This window comes from Ursus maritimus, unplaced genomic scaffold (assembly GCF_017311325.1).
Source record: "Ursus maritimus isolate PB19 unplaced genomic scaffold, ASM1731132v1 scaffold_19, whole genome shotgun sequence".
In the NCBI taxonomy this organism is placed as follows: Eukaryota; Metazoa; Chordata; class Mammalia; order Carnivora; family Ursidae; genus Ursus; species Ursus maritimus.
Window position 1 is genome coordinate 1,142,562 of NW_024424341.1, and position 15,193 is coordinate 1,157,754.

Consider the following 15,193-nt stretch of genomic DNA (forward strand, 5'->3'; position numbering starts at 1 on the left):
CACGGGGGGTGACAGTGTCCGCGGGGACGGCCAGTCCCGCGGGGGCAGCACGGGGGGTGACAGTGTCCGCGGGGACGGCCACCCCGGGGCTGGGCTCCCACAGTCTCCCGCAGCTGGCCACGTGGGGGCCGCTGTCCATTTCTCACATGTTCTCAACTGAAGAACAGCTGTCAGTGGAATCACTGCATATGTAGCTTTGAGAAGTGGCTCTTGTTCCTCACTGTGGTTCTGGGGACTCGTGGGGGCGGCTACTCACGTCATTACTGGCCTCTTTAGTGCTGAGTCCTTTCCCTGCTGGGGACATCCCACACACTCCTTAGCAGCTGAGTTGTGTCCAGGTTGAGCTTTATGGTGAATAAAGTGGCCGCAAAACTTTGTGTAAGGGGGCTCGGTTGAACACAAGTTGTCATTTCTGTGGGGATGAATGTCCAGGAATGCCTCTGCTGGGTCATAGGGTAGTTGTATTTTAGTTTTTTTATTATTATTTAAAGATTTTATTTATTTATTTGAGAGAACGCACACAAGTGGGGGGAGGGGGGAAGAAGCAGGCTCCCCCCTGAGCTCAATCCCAGGCCCCGGGGATCATGCCCCGAGCCCAGCGAGCCACCCAGGCGCCGCTGCTTCTCCCTCTCCCTCTGCCCTCCCCCCCCCCACCCCGGCTTGTGCTCTCTGGCTGTCAAATAAAGAAATAAAATATTTAAAAAAATAAAAGAAATTTAAACTTCCCGCACCACTTTGAGTTCCCACCAGCGATGTCTGCACGATCCAGGACTTCAGCCTGTGGTGTTGTCACTAGTTTCTATTTGAGCCGTTCTGATCAGTGGGTTGACATCTGGTTGTGGGTTTCGGTCCAGGGATGCTCAACACCTGCTCTCGTGCTTTCCTGTAACCCTCGTGTCCTCTTTGGTGAGGTGTCTTCTTGTGTCTCACATCCGTGTTCTGCTCGGACCGTGTACTTTCTCGCCATGGAGTTTTGAGTTTGAGATATATTCTAGATACTAATCCTTTGTTGGATGTATGGTTCGCCAATATTTTCTCCCAGTCCGTAGCTTGTCTTTTCATCATCCTAACAGGGTCTTTCAAAGAGCTGAAGTTTTTCAGGTTTTGGTGAAGTCCAGTGTGTCAGTTTTTCCAGGTATGGGTCATGGTTTCGGTGTCAAGTCAGACGCATTTGCCTGATCCTACAACCTAAAGATTTTCTCCCGTGTATTTTTCTAAAGGTTTTATAGTTTTACGTTTTGAATTTAAGTCTCCATCTTGAGTTTTCTGTGTAAGGTGTGAGAGGCGGGTTGCAGTCTGTGTCTGGCCTGTGGATGTCCCGTTGTTGTGGCAGCGTTTGCTGAAAAGGCCACTCCTCTCCTCTGCATTGCTCCTACACTTTTATCAAAGATCAGCTGGGCACGTGTGTGCAGGTCTGTGTCTAGGCTGTCATGGATCACCCGCCAGGCAGTGGTCATCATCCCCGCCTAGAACTGTCCATGTCCCAGCACCCGACAGCGTGCTGTACGGAGAGCTCACCTCCTGGAAGGTTTCCTTGTCGCTAGCGTGCAGGGAGTGGGGGTGGCCCTGCGTGCCTCCAGGGCGTATGAGCAGAGAGCTTGGAGGAGTTTCAGTAACCAGGGCTCCTCCTGTGTGGGAGGCTAGAACCTTACCGGCAGAGTGCTCAGGGTCTGGAAGGCACTCCAAGGTAATTTGTTGAACGAATGAAACAAGATAAAACAGAAGCAATGAAGCAGGGGGATGGACTGGCCTCCAGCTCTGCTCTGGGAAGCGGGGAGCAATCCAGGAGGACTTCCTGAAGGTGAGGGCACAGCAGGAAGAGGGCTTAGCCGTGAAAGAGCAGGCTCCTGGCAGGTGGGGGAGAAGTGGGATGGGAGTGAGGGTAACTGGGGAGCACTGGTGGGGAGGAGTGAGGACAGCAGCGTGTTGGTTTGCCGGGCTGGGAAACTGACTGGCTTTGCCTTGGGTTGTCTGTTCCAGGGGGAAAGCGAGATGAGGACCTGGTCCTGCCCATCAACTCCTCTCTGAGTGTCACTTTGCACCAGGACCAGGTTAGTACGGGCCAGCACCGAATGCCAAAGCAGAGAGTTACCCAGATGTTGTTGAACGTTTATGTAACGGTCGGTAGCAACGGCTTCCCAGCCGGTGACGGTTCCACCACCCCCGTTAGAGCCACTCTTCACATGCACTCCCCTGCTCCCTCTTCTCCTCTGGAGGTCCGCGTCCCGTCCTCCGGGAGCCACGCCCAGTGGCTCTGCTGTGGGCCACGAAAATATGGTCGCACGCACCCTGCGTGCTGGAGACCAGGCCTGGCGCCAAGCCTGAGCATGGCTTGAGGCCTTCCTCACTGCCCGGCCTGGCCTGCCTTGGCCTCAAGAGCCCTGTTCTCCAGCAGGGCCATCTCCGCCCCTGAGCGGGTGACCATGAGGGGCCGTCTTAGGAAGGCCCTCCCCAGTGGAGGGGGCTGCTTGGCCAGCACCCGCCCCTGAGGTGGCCCTGTGTTTTTTATCCCAGTTGAAAACCACCACCACAGCCGCCATTAGCAAGGATTTCACCGAGGACCGGATTTGGCTGAATGGCCGGGAGGAGGACGTGGGGCAGCCCCGCCTCCAGGCCTGCCTAAGGGAGAGTGAGTGGGGTCCCGCGAGGGGCACGTGCAGCCCTGGGGCCAGGCTGGTTCCTCACGCCACTGTCCCTTCTCACTCTGGGTTGGGCCTGAGTACCCTGCCTCTTGGGTCCCCCGACTTCCCACCGCAGCCTGGCCCCTCGGGAGAGGGGGTGCCTGTGAGCACAGCCGGAGCGGGGTGTGGGGCTGGGGCTGGGGCAGAGGCCCTCCTTCAGCCGCGCCGCTGCCTCCTCCTGACTCGTGGCAGGTGAGCTGCCAGGCGCGGTTCAGGCTGCTCTGCCCAGCGACCGTCTCCCCTGTCCGTTCAGTCCGCCGCCTGGCCCGGAAGCGGAGGAGCGCCGGGGAGGAGGACCCACTGCCCCTCAGCCTCAGCTACAAGGTTCACATAGCGTCGGTGAACAACTTCCCCACGGCCGCGGGCCTGGCCTCCTCAGCGGCAGGTTATGCCTGCCTAGGTGGGTGCCCGCCGGAGCCCCAGGGCCCTCGGGGCTGTGCTGCGGCAGGCGGCGCTTCCCGCGCACGCAGCCTTCAGGGACCCGAGTGCTCAGATCTTCCCGGGGCTCTGTGTGTAGGGTCCTCCAGGCTGTATGTGTCAGAAACCCACCTCGAACTTGCTCAAGCCTGAGACAGGGCCAGTCTCTTGGCTCAGCAGGTTCCAGGGGCTCACTGGGAACGGGTCTCCCTCCTTCCAAAGCCCTGCTCTACTTTCCTCTGTGCTGGCTCGCTCTCCAGTAGGCCCTCCGCACCTGGGCAGAGCTGGGCACCGCAGCGGCGGGCGGTGGGCTGACTGTGTGCGGCCTGGCCAGAACCCCAGGGGTGACGCCTACTTGCTCAGCCAGCTCGTGTGCCCGTGTGCTGAGCCACCCTAGATGACTGGCAAGGCCAGGACGACACCCAGTGTGGGGGGCAGAGAGCTCGCCTCATGGGCCCCCGGCTCTGTACCCTGGCATCGGACCGTTGGCCAGACCCAGCCCTGCGCCCTGATGCCCAGCACTGCCAGCTGCAGTGTTTGTGCCCACCTTTCAGGCCTCTCTGCACTGGTCTCTGCTCCACATGGCTTTTCGAAGCCTTCATGCCCACCCCACCCTCCTGAGCCCCCTGTGCCCTTCGCCCTGTGCCTGCAGCGTATGCCCTGGCCCAGGTCTACGGGGTTGAGAGTGACCTCTCGGAAGTGGCTCGCCGGGGCTCAGGCAGTGCCTGCCGGAGCCTGTACGGTGGCTTCGTGGAGTGGCAGATGGGGGAGCGGGCCGACGGGAAGGACAGCATCGCCCGGCAGGTGGCCCCAGAGTCTCACTGGCCCGAACTCCGAGTCCTCATACTTGTGGTGAGTGAGGCTGGGTGGGGGAGCTCCCTCTGGCCCATGGGCTCCCTGGGTGATGGAAGCACCTGGCTAAGCATTGAGTGACTCCCCGCAGCGAAGGGGCTGCTGTTCCCAGGCCTGCCCTGTCTCTGCCCAGGGAGGCGACCTCTGTGGTTGGGGAGGGATGGGACGCGATGGGTGTTTCAGGCGGGGAGCCACAGGGTGGGGTCCAGGCCATTTCTCTTGGTGCAGGTGAGCGTGGAGAAGAAGCCGATGGGCAGCACTGCGGGCATGCAGACCAGTGTGGAGACCAGCCCGCTGCTCAGGGTAAGGCTGGCGCCGGGATGGGTGAGCGGTGGCCCAGGGCACGTCCTGCACATGACAGCACACTGCGAGCTCCACCAGCATCCTTCAAAGCCAGGCTGGTCTGCTCTGCTCAGCCCCCGGCGGAGCCGCTGGCCACCCTGCAGAGCCAGGGCTCCGACTGGGGAGCGGCCAGCACCTCACAGGAGTGTGCCTCGCAGTTCCGGGCTGAGTCGGTGGTGCCAGCGCGCATGGCGGAGATGACCCGCTGTGTCTGGGAGCGGGACTTCCAGGGTTTCGGCCAGCTGACCATGAAGGACAGCAACCAGTTCCACGCCACCTGCCTGGACACCTTCCCGCCCATCTCGTACCTTAGCGACACGTCCAGGCGCATTGTCCACCTGGTGCACCGCTTCAACGCCCACCATGGGCAGACCAAGGCAAGGCGGGTGGGGGCCGGTGAGGGCTGACGCCACTCCTGCCAGCTCCCCAGACTTGCGGGGTGTTCCCTAGAATAGCCCTTGGGCCCAGAGTTGCCTAAAAGCCAGGCTGCGGTCCAGCACAGGCCGGCCCGAGACGAGGCTTCGCGGCTCCTGCCTACCCGCGGTCTGCAGGCGCTCTGTCTCTTGGCCGGTGCGTGGGTGCGTGGCCCGCACTTGAAGGCGGAGGCACCGCTGCTGCCCTCCACGCGGCTCGCCAGGGCCCGGCTCGACGGCGGGCAGCCCCGGGTCTCCCCGGCAGAGGAGAGGCACGAGCCGGGCCAGCCACTCCAGATACTCACGCTGACCGTGGGGGTTCCAGGTGGCTTACACATTTGACGCGGGCCCCAACGCCGTGGTCTTTACCCTGGACGACACTGTGCCTGAGTTTGTGGCTGCCGTGAGGCACTGCTTCCCCCCTGAGTCGAATGGAGACAAGTGAGTTAGGGGTCCCCCACGTTTGGGACACGTGGAGGGAGAAGCAGGGTTTCTTGCTGAGATGCGGGACGGTGGCCCCTGAGGCCCCGGTGCTAAATGGGGGTCCCGTGAGAATTTCAGTTCCTGCAGTGACCCCAAGCAGTGTGTCACCAAGGGCACTCCCTGTGACCATCACGTGTCACAGCCCGGTGGCCACACGTGCAGGTGCATGTAGCATAATGGCTCCTGGGGGTGGTGCCCATGGCCTTGTGGGGACAACTGGGCTTGGACTTCTCTCTTCCAGTCGTGTCAGTGCAGGGACACCTGCCTGCTAGGGGTGCGGGGAGTATGTGGGGTCGGCTTATGTGTCACCGTCGTTGGGGTAATACTGACCTGTAGTGGGTGGGGGCTGGAAGGCTGACTTCCTCACCAGGTGGACAGACGCCATGACCAAGGACGGCCCCCTTGTGGGAGACTCTGAACTCATTGCTCTTGTCACCCTGTGGGTGGTTTGCGGGCTTTCGTCTTCTGGGGAACGTGTCCATGGAGTCCCACTCGGACGGAGGTGTTGACTTCTTCCTTTTTTTCAAAGACTGTATTTATTTGAGAAAGAGAGAGTGGGAGAAGCAGGGTCCCCACTGACCACGGCACCCGACACGGGGCTCTATCCCAGGACCCTGAGATCTTGGCCTGAACCAAAACCAAGATTCGGTTGCTCAACTGCCTGAACCCCCCAGGCGCCCCATGAGGTGCTTCCTTCTTCAGCTATGTTCCCCCCGAGCCAAGCAGGAGCCGCTGGTGAGGCGTGAAAGGAGGAAACCCAAAGCTCCCTATCCTGGTGACCCCGCCAGGCGCTCACTACTGGCGCTTAGCTTCGTGTGTGAGGTCACATACACACCACGGACCGCTCACCCTTCCCACAGCCTTGGAGTGCGCGGCCCGGGCTGTGCCCACACTCCTGTGCGAGCAGCACTCCCATCTGGTTCCGGAGCTTCTGCATTTCCCCGGAAGAAACCTGACCCCTCCCCACCGCAGCAGCCACCAGTCTGCTTCCTGTCTTGCATCTGCTGTCTACACACCTCCCGTCTGTGGCCTCAGGACCTTCCTGCCTGTCCTTCCCCAGGTTTCTGAAGGGGCTGCCCGTCAGGCCTGCCCCACTCTCAGATGAGCTCAGAGCGGCGCTGGACGTGGACCCCACCCCCGGCGGCGTCAAGTACATCATTGCCACCCAGGTGAGGCCCAGCGGCCCCACCGACTGAGGGGGCGCATCCAGCTGTGCGGGCTCAGACCCCGCCTGCCTCCAGGGGAAGGGCTCCTTTCAGCTGCCACCTGTCCCGGCTGGGAAGCCGACTTGCCGAGAGTGGGAGCAGAAGACACAGTGACATTACCTTTTGGTTTTCAGGGCGTTGAGTACAATGTGGCTTGTCCCATTCACTCACTTACCCACCAAGTGGATGTTTAAGGACCCCCAGCGTTGTGGGCTGGTGTTCCCCATGCTGAGGGGGGAGATTTAGGGAGACATACAGGTGCTGGGGGTCCTGGGGACTTTCCTGGCTCACCCCACAGGAGCAGGTCAGCATCCCCGTTTGAGTGCCTGAGCTAGCATTTCACTGAGGTCGGTCTGAGTCTAATTCCGATGACCTGAGCCCCCAGGCCCGTGGTCTCTACCTTCCCCCTGGGACATGCTGTCCACGCCAGGGCTGGGATGGAGGGCAAGTGACAGGATGCCCGGTGTGGGTCAGGGTGTCACCATGTGGGTGGTTAGCCTCTGACCTGCGCTTACCTGCCTCTCCCGTTATCCCGTCTGACAGGTGGGGCCTGGGCCTCAGACCCTGGATGACCCTCATGCTCACCTCCTGGGCCCGGACGGCCTGCCGAAGCCAGCCGCTTGACGGCCTTCCCCGAGGGGAGCCCCGGCCGCTGCTGGGAGAAGGGCCCCTTCGCTGGGACTGGGGAGCTGGGGGTGGTGGCTGGGGGTCGATGCTTGTTGGGGCTTGAGGGCTAGACACCGGGCTCCAGGCCAGACCACATGAGTGACCCTGTGCACCACCCAGGCTGTTGGGAATGCCCCCCCCAAGTGCCTCACCTCACCCCAACCTGCACCCGGTGCTTTGCTGAGAGGAGAACGGGTATGACACTAGGGATCCGATGCTGGGCGCTGAGCTGGATGGTGTGGAGCTGCTGGGCACCCCTTCAGAGGGCCCCCTGGACTCATTCTCCGAGGCCTCTCCCACTGCTCCAAACAGTGGCTCTGCCGGACATGCCAGACATGATGGGGAGCTGGCATCCCTGCTGAGAGCCGGAGGACGGGTCACCACTGCAGACCTCAGGGACCCCCCACAAAGCTGGAAGCCTGAGACAGCCCCCCGTGGTTCCTCCACCAGACTCAGGCCATGCCATACAAATGGAATGCTTCTCTATAGAAGGACCCCCGGTGTGTCTCCAGAGGGAGGTGGGAGAGCAGCACCAGGGTGGGTGTGTTACACGGGAACCCTGTGGGCTGCTGGGAATAAAGCCAGGGGTGCCGACTGGGGCAGACGTGCTTTTTCGTGGTTCCGACACCAGCGCTCTGGGGCTGCTGTGCTGAGAGGCCGGGAGGGTATAGGCAGAGCACCCAAAAAAGCTGCCTTCTGTCCCCTTTGCTTGTCAACTGCTGGCCACACAGTGGGTGTTCCACATGTGGCCATGACCCACGTTTGGTGGCTGACATGATCACTAAGGCTCTGATGGGTGTGAGGATGTGGTTTGGGTCGGGCTTTAAGTCCCTGTCCAAGAAAGAAGGTGGGAAGTGGGTTTTCTGGTGGGAGTGCTGTTAAGGACATGATTCCCCGCAGCCCAGAAGTTTCTGGGTTCTGAAACCACAGGAATGCCACCCCTCCCCATTTCCCAAACATCAGTGCAATGCAGGGCAGGTTTCCAGGAGGAGGTGGACACCTGGGCCAAAACCCCGTCCCTCCCCCACCAGGGGCTGGGGCTGGGGCTGTGGCAGCTGCTGCTGAAACACCTGCTGGGCTAGGACCCTGCAGGGGAGGGTGGAGGGAGATGACAAAGGAACGCACCCCTGCATTCTGGGTTTCCCCGAAGCTTGGCACATCCTGTCCTCCGGAGTTGGTCCTGTGAACAGACGGTCGCCTGCAGTTTGACCTGGGCCGTACTTGCTCCAGGCCCCGGGGAGATGAGGAAGTGGGGGCTCGGCTTGCCACTGTCCCACCTGGTCGGTACTGGTGCCTTGCTCCCTTAGGGGGCATCCACTGCGTGGCCCTGGTGAATGTTCTAGGCCTTTAAAACTGAGGAACCAGCCTGTCCACACCTCTTCTGGGAGAAGCCCCTGTTGCCGCCTGTGGGATCCCTGGTCTGTGAGCGTCCTGGGCTGCCTCTGCTCTCCGGCAGGTGCTCGCGCTGTGGCCCAGCCCGCCGGGGGTCACGCTGGTCCTAAGCAGCCCGGGTGATGCTTGGAAAGTGCAGCTGACCCGGCAGGGCCGGCACAAAGCCAGGGAGACGGACGGTGGCCTCCCCCTCCCGCCCGGAAGGAGCCGGGAGGAGGAAGTGGGTCGGGGCCTGGGCCCGGAGGGGGGCTGGCTGGGCCTACAGGGGACCCCGTCAGGGAGGGAGGCCTGGGGCGGGCAGGGCACCCCACGCTCGGGGCCGGCTTTCACCGAGAGCGCCGCGCGGCCTCCTCGGCGGGGCGGGGCCGGCCGCTGGGGGCGGGGCGGGCGGGGGCGGGGCCGGCCTCGGGCGGGGCTGGCGGCGGCGGCGCAAGCCGCAGTGTCCCAGGGATTCCGCCGAGCCGTGGTCTCCTCCGCCACCATGGGGCAGATCGAGTGGGCCATGTGGGCCAACGAGCAGGCACTGGCGTCCGGCCTGAGTGAGTGCGCGCCGAGACCTCGGGCTGCGGGCCGGGCAGGCGGGGGCGCCGAGACCTCGGGCTGAGGGCGGGGAAGTGAGGACTCGAGGCGGGGCTGGGGACCTGCCTCTGCGGGGCGGGCCCGGGGTGGGGGTGGGCTGCGGCCAGCCGGGCAGTGAGGGACCTTGGCCTGCGGAGGGGGTTCTCAGAGACCATCCACCCCCCCCCCGCCCCGGCTCCTGCCCACCCCCAGCTGTCCCCTCTACACTACCCCACCCCCGCCCGGACCTCTACACCGAGAGAGGAAGTTGCAGGCAGGGGAAGAAGCGTTTCGTCCTTGGTGGTTTCCGGGGAGTCACTGCCCACCGTGGTTGGGTAAACCCAGCTAGTGGACGCCTGGGTGGCCCTGGTGCCCCGTAGTAGGGGGGCTTTGGACCAGCGGTGGGGAGAAGTTCCCTCTCTTCCTGGGTCCTGAGTGGCAGGTGCTCTCCAAGTGGGGTCCAGCCCCCAGTTGCACAGAAGGGCATCTGGGATTTCATAAGGTGGCTGGAAACCCCCAGAGTGACCCCCGTTCAGCTCTACTCCCAGAGAGACTGCTTCTGGGGAAGAGTGGCAGGGCCCCCAGTCACCCTGCCAGCCATGCTCAAGAGCTCCGGTCAGGGAGTGGTGGGGTGTGCTCCCCAGCTCCGTACTCACAAGCAGGAACCTCTCAGGACTGGGTGGGGTAAAGCGGAGTCAAGAGGAGGGCTCTGCCTGCTCCCCCTCCAGGGACCTGCCCCTCCCAGGAAGGTCCTGTGTCCAGTGGAAAATATGCAGACGAGGGGGTCTCAGCCCAGCAGCATTCCGCTGGGACCCCCCTGAAGCCTTCTGCCACCTGGGGAGAGAAGAGCAGAGGCAGAGCACATCTCCCCGGCCCTACACTGTCAGATCACGTTTTAAAGCACAGGGCCTAGCGTGTGTTGTACGTCCAGGCAGGTCACCCCTGCTTTGGGCATCTCGAGTGGCTGAGAACCCAGTGGACTGGTCTCATGGTGCTCCTCACGGTCCCCAGGCTGTCCACTGCAGACCAGCCTCCCAGGAAGTAGAGGGTTCTGGGCCCCGGGGCCCCATTTGTTGAAGGCCCACTGTGTGCAGGCCGGTCTGGCCTCCGCTGCTGCCTGCAGTGCCGTGGGGCCCACATCTCTCTCACATCCGCTGGGCAGACAGTGAAGTGGGGGCCTGGGCTCAGCCTTCTCCATCATCAAATAAGACCGCTTGTCAGAAGGTCCCCCGGGGCCCCGCTCTGGTGCTGACTTTTCTTCTGGGTGTAAACTGCAGCCTCCAGGGACAGCTCGGGCCTGGTGAGACCCTAGCCAGTCACACCCCACATTTTCTGTTGTGGGAAACCCCATCTGACCCGATCATGTCACCTGCTGCTGGAAGCCTTCCTGTGGTTTTCCAATACACACACCAAAACCAGATTCTGGCTGCTCCAGACCCCGAGGCCTCCAGCTCTCTGCCTTCTCCGGGACTCGCGCACCGGCTTCCTTTCTGTTCCTGGATCTCCTAAGCAGACCGCAGGGCCTTTGCTGAGCTGAAGCATGTGCAGCGAGCTGGCTTCTCCATTCATTTCTGAGCTCAAGATGCCACCTGCTTGGAGGAGCCTTTCGGGAGCACCAGGCACCAAGTAGCCCCAGACATTCTGTCATATTCCCCCTCTTCTAGTTCCCATGTTTATTTCTGTTCCCCCGTTGACGAGACCAGAAGCCCCACAAGAGGCCCCATCTTTCCTTGTTCCTGCTGCGTCCTGCACATAGTAGGGCTCTGTCAGCATTTGGTGGGTGGTGGGAAGTCCTCCTGCCTTCCTGGTGAGCCAGTGGTGTCTTTGCCCCCCTCCTGCTGTCGCCGGGCAGCAGCGCTGCGGCTCAGGATGGGGAAATCACACGCCCAGACACAAGGAGCTGGCTGAACGCAGACTACCACCCTCCCCTCTTCCAGCTCCCCAGATGCTGACCAGCCAACAGAAAAAGTTAATATGTACCAGAGCTCAGCACCAGCAGCAGGAAATCTGCTAGCAGGAAAAGCAGAGTGAGGTTTCAAGGTGGTTTATCCAGGCTGAAGGAAGGGGCGCTGGGGAACAGGGACCGCCAGGGGGTCCAGGCTCTTACCTGGTGGGATTTGGGGGCCTCTGTGTGGAAACAGGCGAATCTGGGCTGCACGGCTGGCGCTGGCTGGAGAGGGCCACCTGCACAAGAAACAGAGTAGGAAATGGTCCCCTCGAAGGACGCTTGGGACCTGTAGTCAGGGCTGGATTGAAGAAGTCCCGGACAAGGCAAAACCGTGGAAACTCAGGCCTGTGCTGTGTGTGGGGAAAGGCCGAATGTCCCCTACCCTGTGCCGGACCAAGAGATCCCCACGCACTGGGCCCAGGCCTGCAGAAACCCCCAAGCCCCCAGCAGAGGCAAACGTTAAAAGTTGTCTGCAAGGCCGTTTGCTCCCTGGGGCACAGGATCGCTGCCAGCCGCCCGCTCACGCCCCCAGTTGGAGGAAGCACGCCGCCCGGGGTGGGCCCCCTCACACCGTGACAGAGCCATAGCAGCCCAGCCGTCTGGAAGACCTGAGAATGTGAGCACGCATTGATGCCTACCCGTGTGTTCCAGACTGCTCCAGGAGTGAAAGGGTCAGAGGATTATACAGCAAAACAGGACGGTGCAGAAAGTGAACTCATGCGGGACGTCAAGAAAGAAAAGTCATTAAAGGTTAATGGATGAATTGAACGCGCTATGAAGACGAGAGGATTCGTGGAACGGAAGATGGGGCTCAGGGAACGTTACAGCACGCAGCCCAGACACGGAGATGGGGTTAAAAGAGAAGCTGAACTGTGTGCAGGGGTGCAGTGGTGGGGGGACCTCCCTGTGGGCAGCAGTGGAGAGAAACCTGCCCCGTGGACAGTGGGTGGGGGAGACCCTCCCCGTGGGCAGTAGGGGGGTGGGGGAGACCCACCCCATGGGCAGTGGGGGTCATGGGGGAGACCCTCCCCGTGGGCAGTGGGGAGGTCGTGGGGGAGACCCTCCCTGTGGGCAGTGGGGAGATAGTGGGGGAGACCCTCCCTGTGGGCAGTGGGGAGGTCGTGGGGGAGACCCGCCCTGTGGACAGTGGGGGTCATGAGGGAGACCCTCAGTAGGGGGGTGGGGGAGACCCGCCCCATGGACAGTGGGGGTCGTGGGGGAGACCCTCCCCGTGGGCAGTGGGGGGGTCGTGGGGGAGACCCTCCCTGTGGGCAGTGGGGAGATAGTGGGGGAGACCCTCCCTGTGGGCAGTGGGGAGGTCGTGGGGGAGACCCGCCCCGTGGACAGTGGGGGTCATGAGGGAGACCCTCCCCGTGGGCAGTAGGGGGGTGGGCAGTGGGGGTCGTGGGGGAGACCCGCCCCATGGACAGTGGGGGTCGTGGGGGAGACCCTCCCCGTGGGCAGTGGGGGGGTGCTGGGGGAGACCCTCCCTGTGGGCAGTGGGGGTCGTGGGGGAGACCCTCCCCGTGGGCAGTGGGGGGGTGGGGGAGACCCGCCCTGTGGGTAGCAGCAGATGCAGAGGTTCAGAGCTCTGTAGGGTGAATGCTGGGAGGCATAAAGGAAAACAAAACCCTTTTTGGACACATGGTAATGAAATTACAGACCAGTCAAGAAAATCTTAAAATTTACCAGAGGGGAAAAGTGGCTTCGCATCAGACGGACTACAGGCTTCTCCAGAGCAGCTACCAGATGACAAGGGAATAAAATCTTAGGTGCAGAGAGGAAGGCTGAGTTCAGGACCCAGGCTGCCTTGTTCGGAGGGCTGCTGCCAGGCCTTCCTGCGGGCACCCCCGGAGGACGCCCATCAGCCGGGGGCACGGAGTCCAGCGGACAGGACTGGCTGCAAGGAGGGGGCCTTGGGGAATACGCACCAATGGTGAATAATTAATGCGTCATGGAGTGCGCAGCCTGGGGGGTGAGGCTGAGGTTAGCTGAAGTCCACACGTGGTCCGGGAGGAGAAACTTCAGCTCGAGCACGTTAGCAGGAGGAGGGAAAGCGACACAGACACCTGCTAGAGAGAAACAGTGAGTGCAAATCGCCTGCTGCCATCAGTGGTCAGGAACAGACGTGAAGTTTGCTCTCGGGTTGGTGCAACTAGTAAAAACCCAGCGGTATTGGCTCCGTAATCGTGCAAAACCGGAAAAGGTCCCAAAGACGGGAGGGCGGATCAGTCACTCGTGGTTGATTGCTACAGCAGAACACCGCGTGGAGGGTCTTGATGGAAGGAGGTGGACACGGGGGTGGGGGTGGGGGGCTCGTGGGGCGAGGAGAGTCTTGGTGTGGGGGGGGAGCGCGTGGGGGAGCGCCTCCCAAAGTCACAAGCTCACGCCCGCTCAGTGTCCTGTGTGTCGGACTTGTAGCTGGAGAAGTTGCTGCAAGTTCTGGGGGTGTTCACGCAGCAGTGTGGGCCGACTTAGGACTTTATACTTTAAGATGGCTACAATGGAACATTTCATGTTACGGAGAAGTTGTAACATAATTTCTGGGGAGAAAAGCTCCAGACGTAAGCGCCTCCAGCAGCCCCGGGGAGGCAGCCGCCCGTGGGCTCGAAACGGCGGACGGACCAACCGCAAGCCCAGGAAAGGCCAGGGTACGCGTACCTGAGAGCTGGGGCCCAGGGGAGACAAACGGGAGCACCGTGTGGCCGGGAGAGATGTCCGTCCGTGGAAACACAAATATCAGTGACGTCTCGAAATGCGGGAAGCGAACACTCAAAATGGCCAGGCGTCGGAGCCAGGCAGGGGCGAAGACCAGCCCCACCTGGGCGCCCCGGGCGCTGCTCCCTCAGCCCCTCCCCCAGCTCACGTGCTGCTGCGAGGGCTCCCCCACCTGTGTCCCCTGCCCGGTCAAGCGTGTCGTCCCTCTGGAGCCTCTGTGGCCGACTGCTGGGCTCGCCGGGGCGGGGGGGGGGTGCACATGGAGAGGGCTGGGGACTCCTGCTAACCTGCTTCTCCTCTGTCCGCAGTCCTCGTCATGGGTGGCATCGTGGCCACTGCCGGCCAGTTCACCAAGTGGTACTTCGGCGCGTACTCCATGTATCCTGCCAGTGTCGACCCCAGGACGGGGGCAGTGCTGCTGGGCTCCGGGTGGGGGTGCGGCTGCCCCTGGGGGCACGGCACGTCAGTTTCCCTGGGCCCTTTGGACGCCCCGCAGCGGGGGCGGGAGGGGGGAGAGGCAGGATAGGGCTCAGGTTCAGTTTGGGAAGCCAAGGCTGGGAGCAGGGGAGCAACTGGCCTGAGGCCAGGCATCGGTCTGCAACTGGGCCAGGGGTGTCAGCAGCCCCGAGAGCTGGCACTGAGGCCTTGGGAATTCTGGGGGTCCCCTCCGTGCCCCCCTCTATCAGCTGTCCCCCTGGGCCAGCCTGGGATCTGTCCGGGAGTGGGCTGAGCCCCTCTGGCCCAGCTGTGACAGGCCAGCCAAGGCCGGCCTTGGGGGACAGCGGGCAGCAGAATGGCTGGACCTGTTGGAAACTGCCTGGCTCCCAGCTGTATGACCTCCGGGAGGCAGCTGCATCCCTCTGTTTTCTCAACAAAGGGGGCTCACTCTGGCCCCCAGGCTGAGCCCGGCTGTTCCTTAACGGCATGTTCAGCGGCGCAGGCGTGTTTGTCTGCCTGCTGGAGTACCCCCGGGGGAAGAGGAGAAAGGGATCCACCATGGAGAGATGGTGAGTCCCCCCCTGCTCTGGGGGCCACCCCACAAGGGAGGACACTCCTTCTGAGGCTGCAAACACCCTCCTGGGCGAACAGGCCAGAACCTGCCCAGCTGCTGTGGCCCCTCGGTCTCTGGGAGGGAAGAAGACGGGGCCGCGGGGGGCGGGGTGCTGCTAAGTAGGATACCGTCTGTCTTCTTCCCACCCCCTCTGCCTAGTGGACAGAAGTACATGACCAGAGTGGTGAAGGTGTTCGGGCCTCTGACCAGGAACTACTACGTCCGGGCCTTCCTGCACCTTGCGTGAGCCCCCCTGCCCCCCGCCCTCCCCTGCAGGGATCAGGTCGGCCCTGCCCTAAACCCTCCCCACTGCCTGGATCAAGTCAGCCCCATCCCCGCCCAGATGCGCTTCCAGACTTGGCACCAGGGCTTCCCCAGACCTGCTCTGTCCCCCGCCCCCCCCATGCTGCGTAATGGTTCACGCAAACACTAGGCACTTAACCAGGAGCTGTCGGGGGGGGGGGGGG

The 15,193-nt window shown here is 62.5% G+C and overlaps 2 protein-coding genes across 2 annotated transcripts in view; both read left to right on the plus strand.

Moving 5' to 3' along the window:
* MVD (mevalonate diphosphate decarboxylase) overlaps positions 1–7,658 on the plus strand; it is an 8,071-nt gene extending 413 nt beyond the window's left edge. Inside the window, exons 2-10 of the mRNA XM_040633185.1 lie at positions 1,981–2,051; positions 2,515–2,629; positions 2,935–3,081; positions 3,751–3,950; positions 4,179–4,253; positions 4,451–4,669; positions 5,031–5,146; positions 6,249–6,357; positions 6,937–7,658. Of these exons, the coding sequence (XP_040489119.1) occupies positions 1,981–2,051; positions 2,515–2,629; positions 2,935–3,081; positions 3,751–3,950; positions 4,179–4,253; positions 4,451–4,669; positions 5,031–5,146; positions 6,249–6,357; positions 6,937–7,017 (1,133 nt within the window). The 3' untranslated portion in view covers positions 7,018–7,658. The remainder of the gene's footprint in view (positions 1–1,980; positions 2,052–2,514; positions 2,630–2,934; positions 3,082–3,750; positions 3,951–4,178; positions 4,254–4,450; positions 4,670–5,030; positions 5,147–6,248; positions 6,358–6,936) is intronic.
* A 1,173-nt stretch (positions 7,659–8,831) lies between these two features.
* Positions 8,832–15,193, plus strand: part of LOC103673846 (cytochrome b-245 light chain) — an 8,738-nt gene continuing 2,376 nt past the window's right edge. Inside the window, exons 1-4 of the mRNA XM_040633189.1 lie at positions 8,832–8,990; positions 13,984–14,053; positions 14,608–14,682; positions 14,886–14,969. Of these exons, the coding sequence (XP_040489123.1) occupies positions 8,933–8,990; positions 13,984–14,053; positions 14,608–14,682; positions 14,886–14,969 (287 nt within the window). The 5' untranslated portion in view covers positions 8,832–8,932. The remainder of the gene's footprint in view (positions 8,991–13,983; positions 14,054–14,607; positions 14,683–14,885; positions 14,970–15,193) is intronic.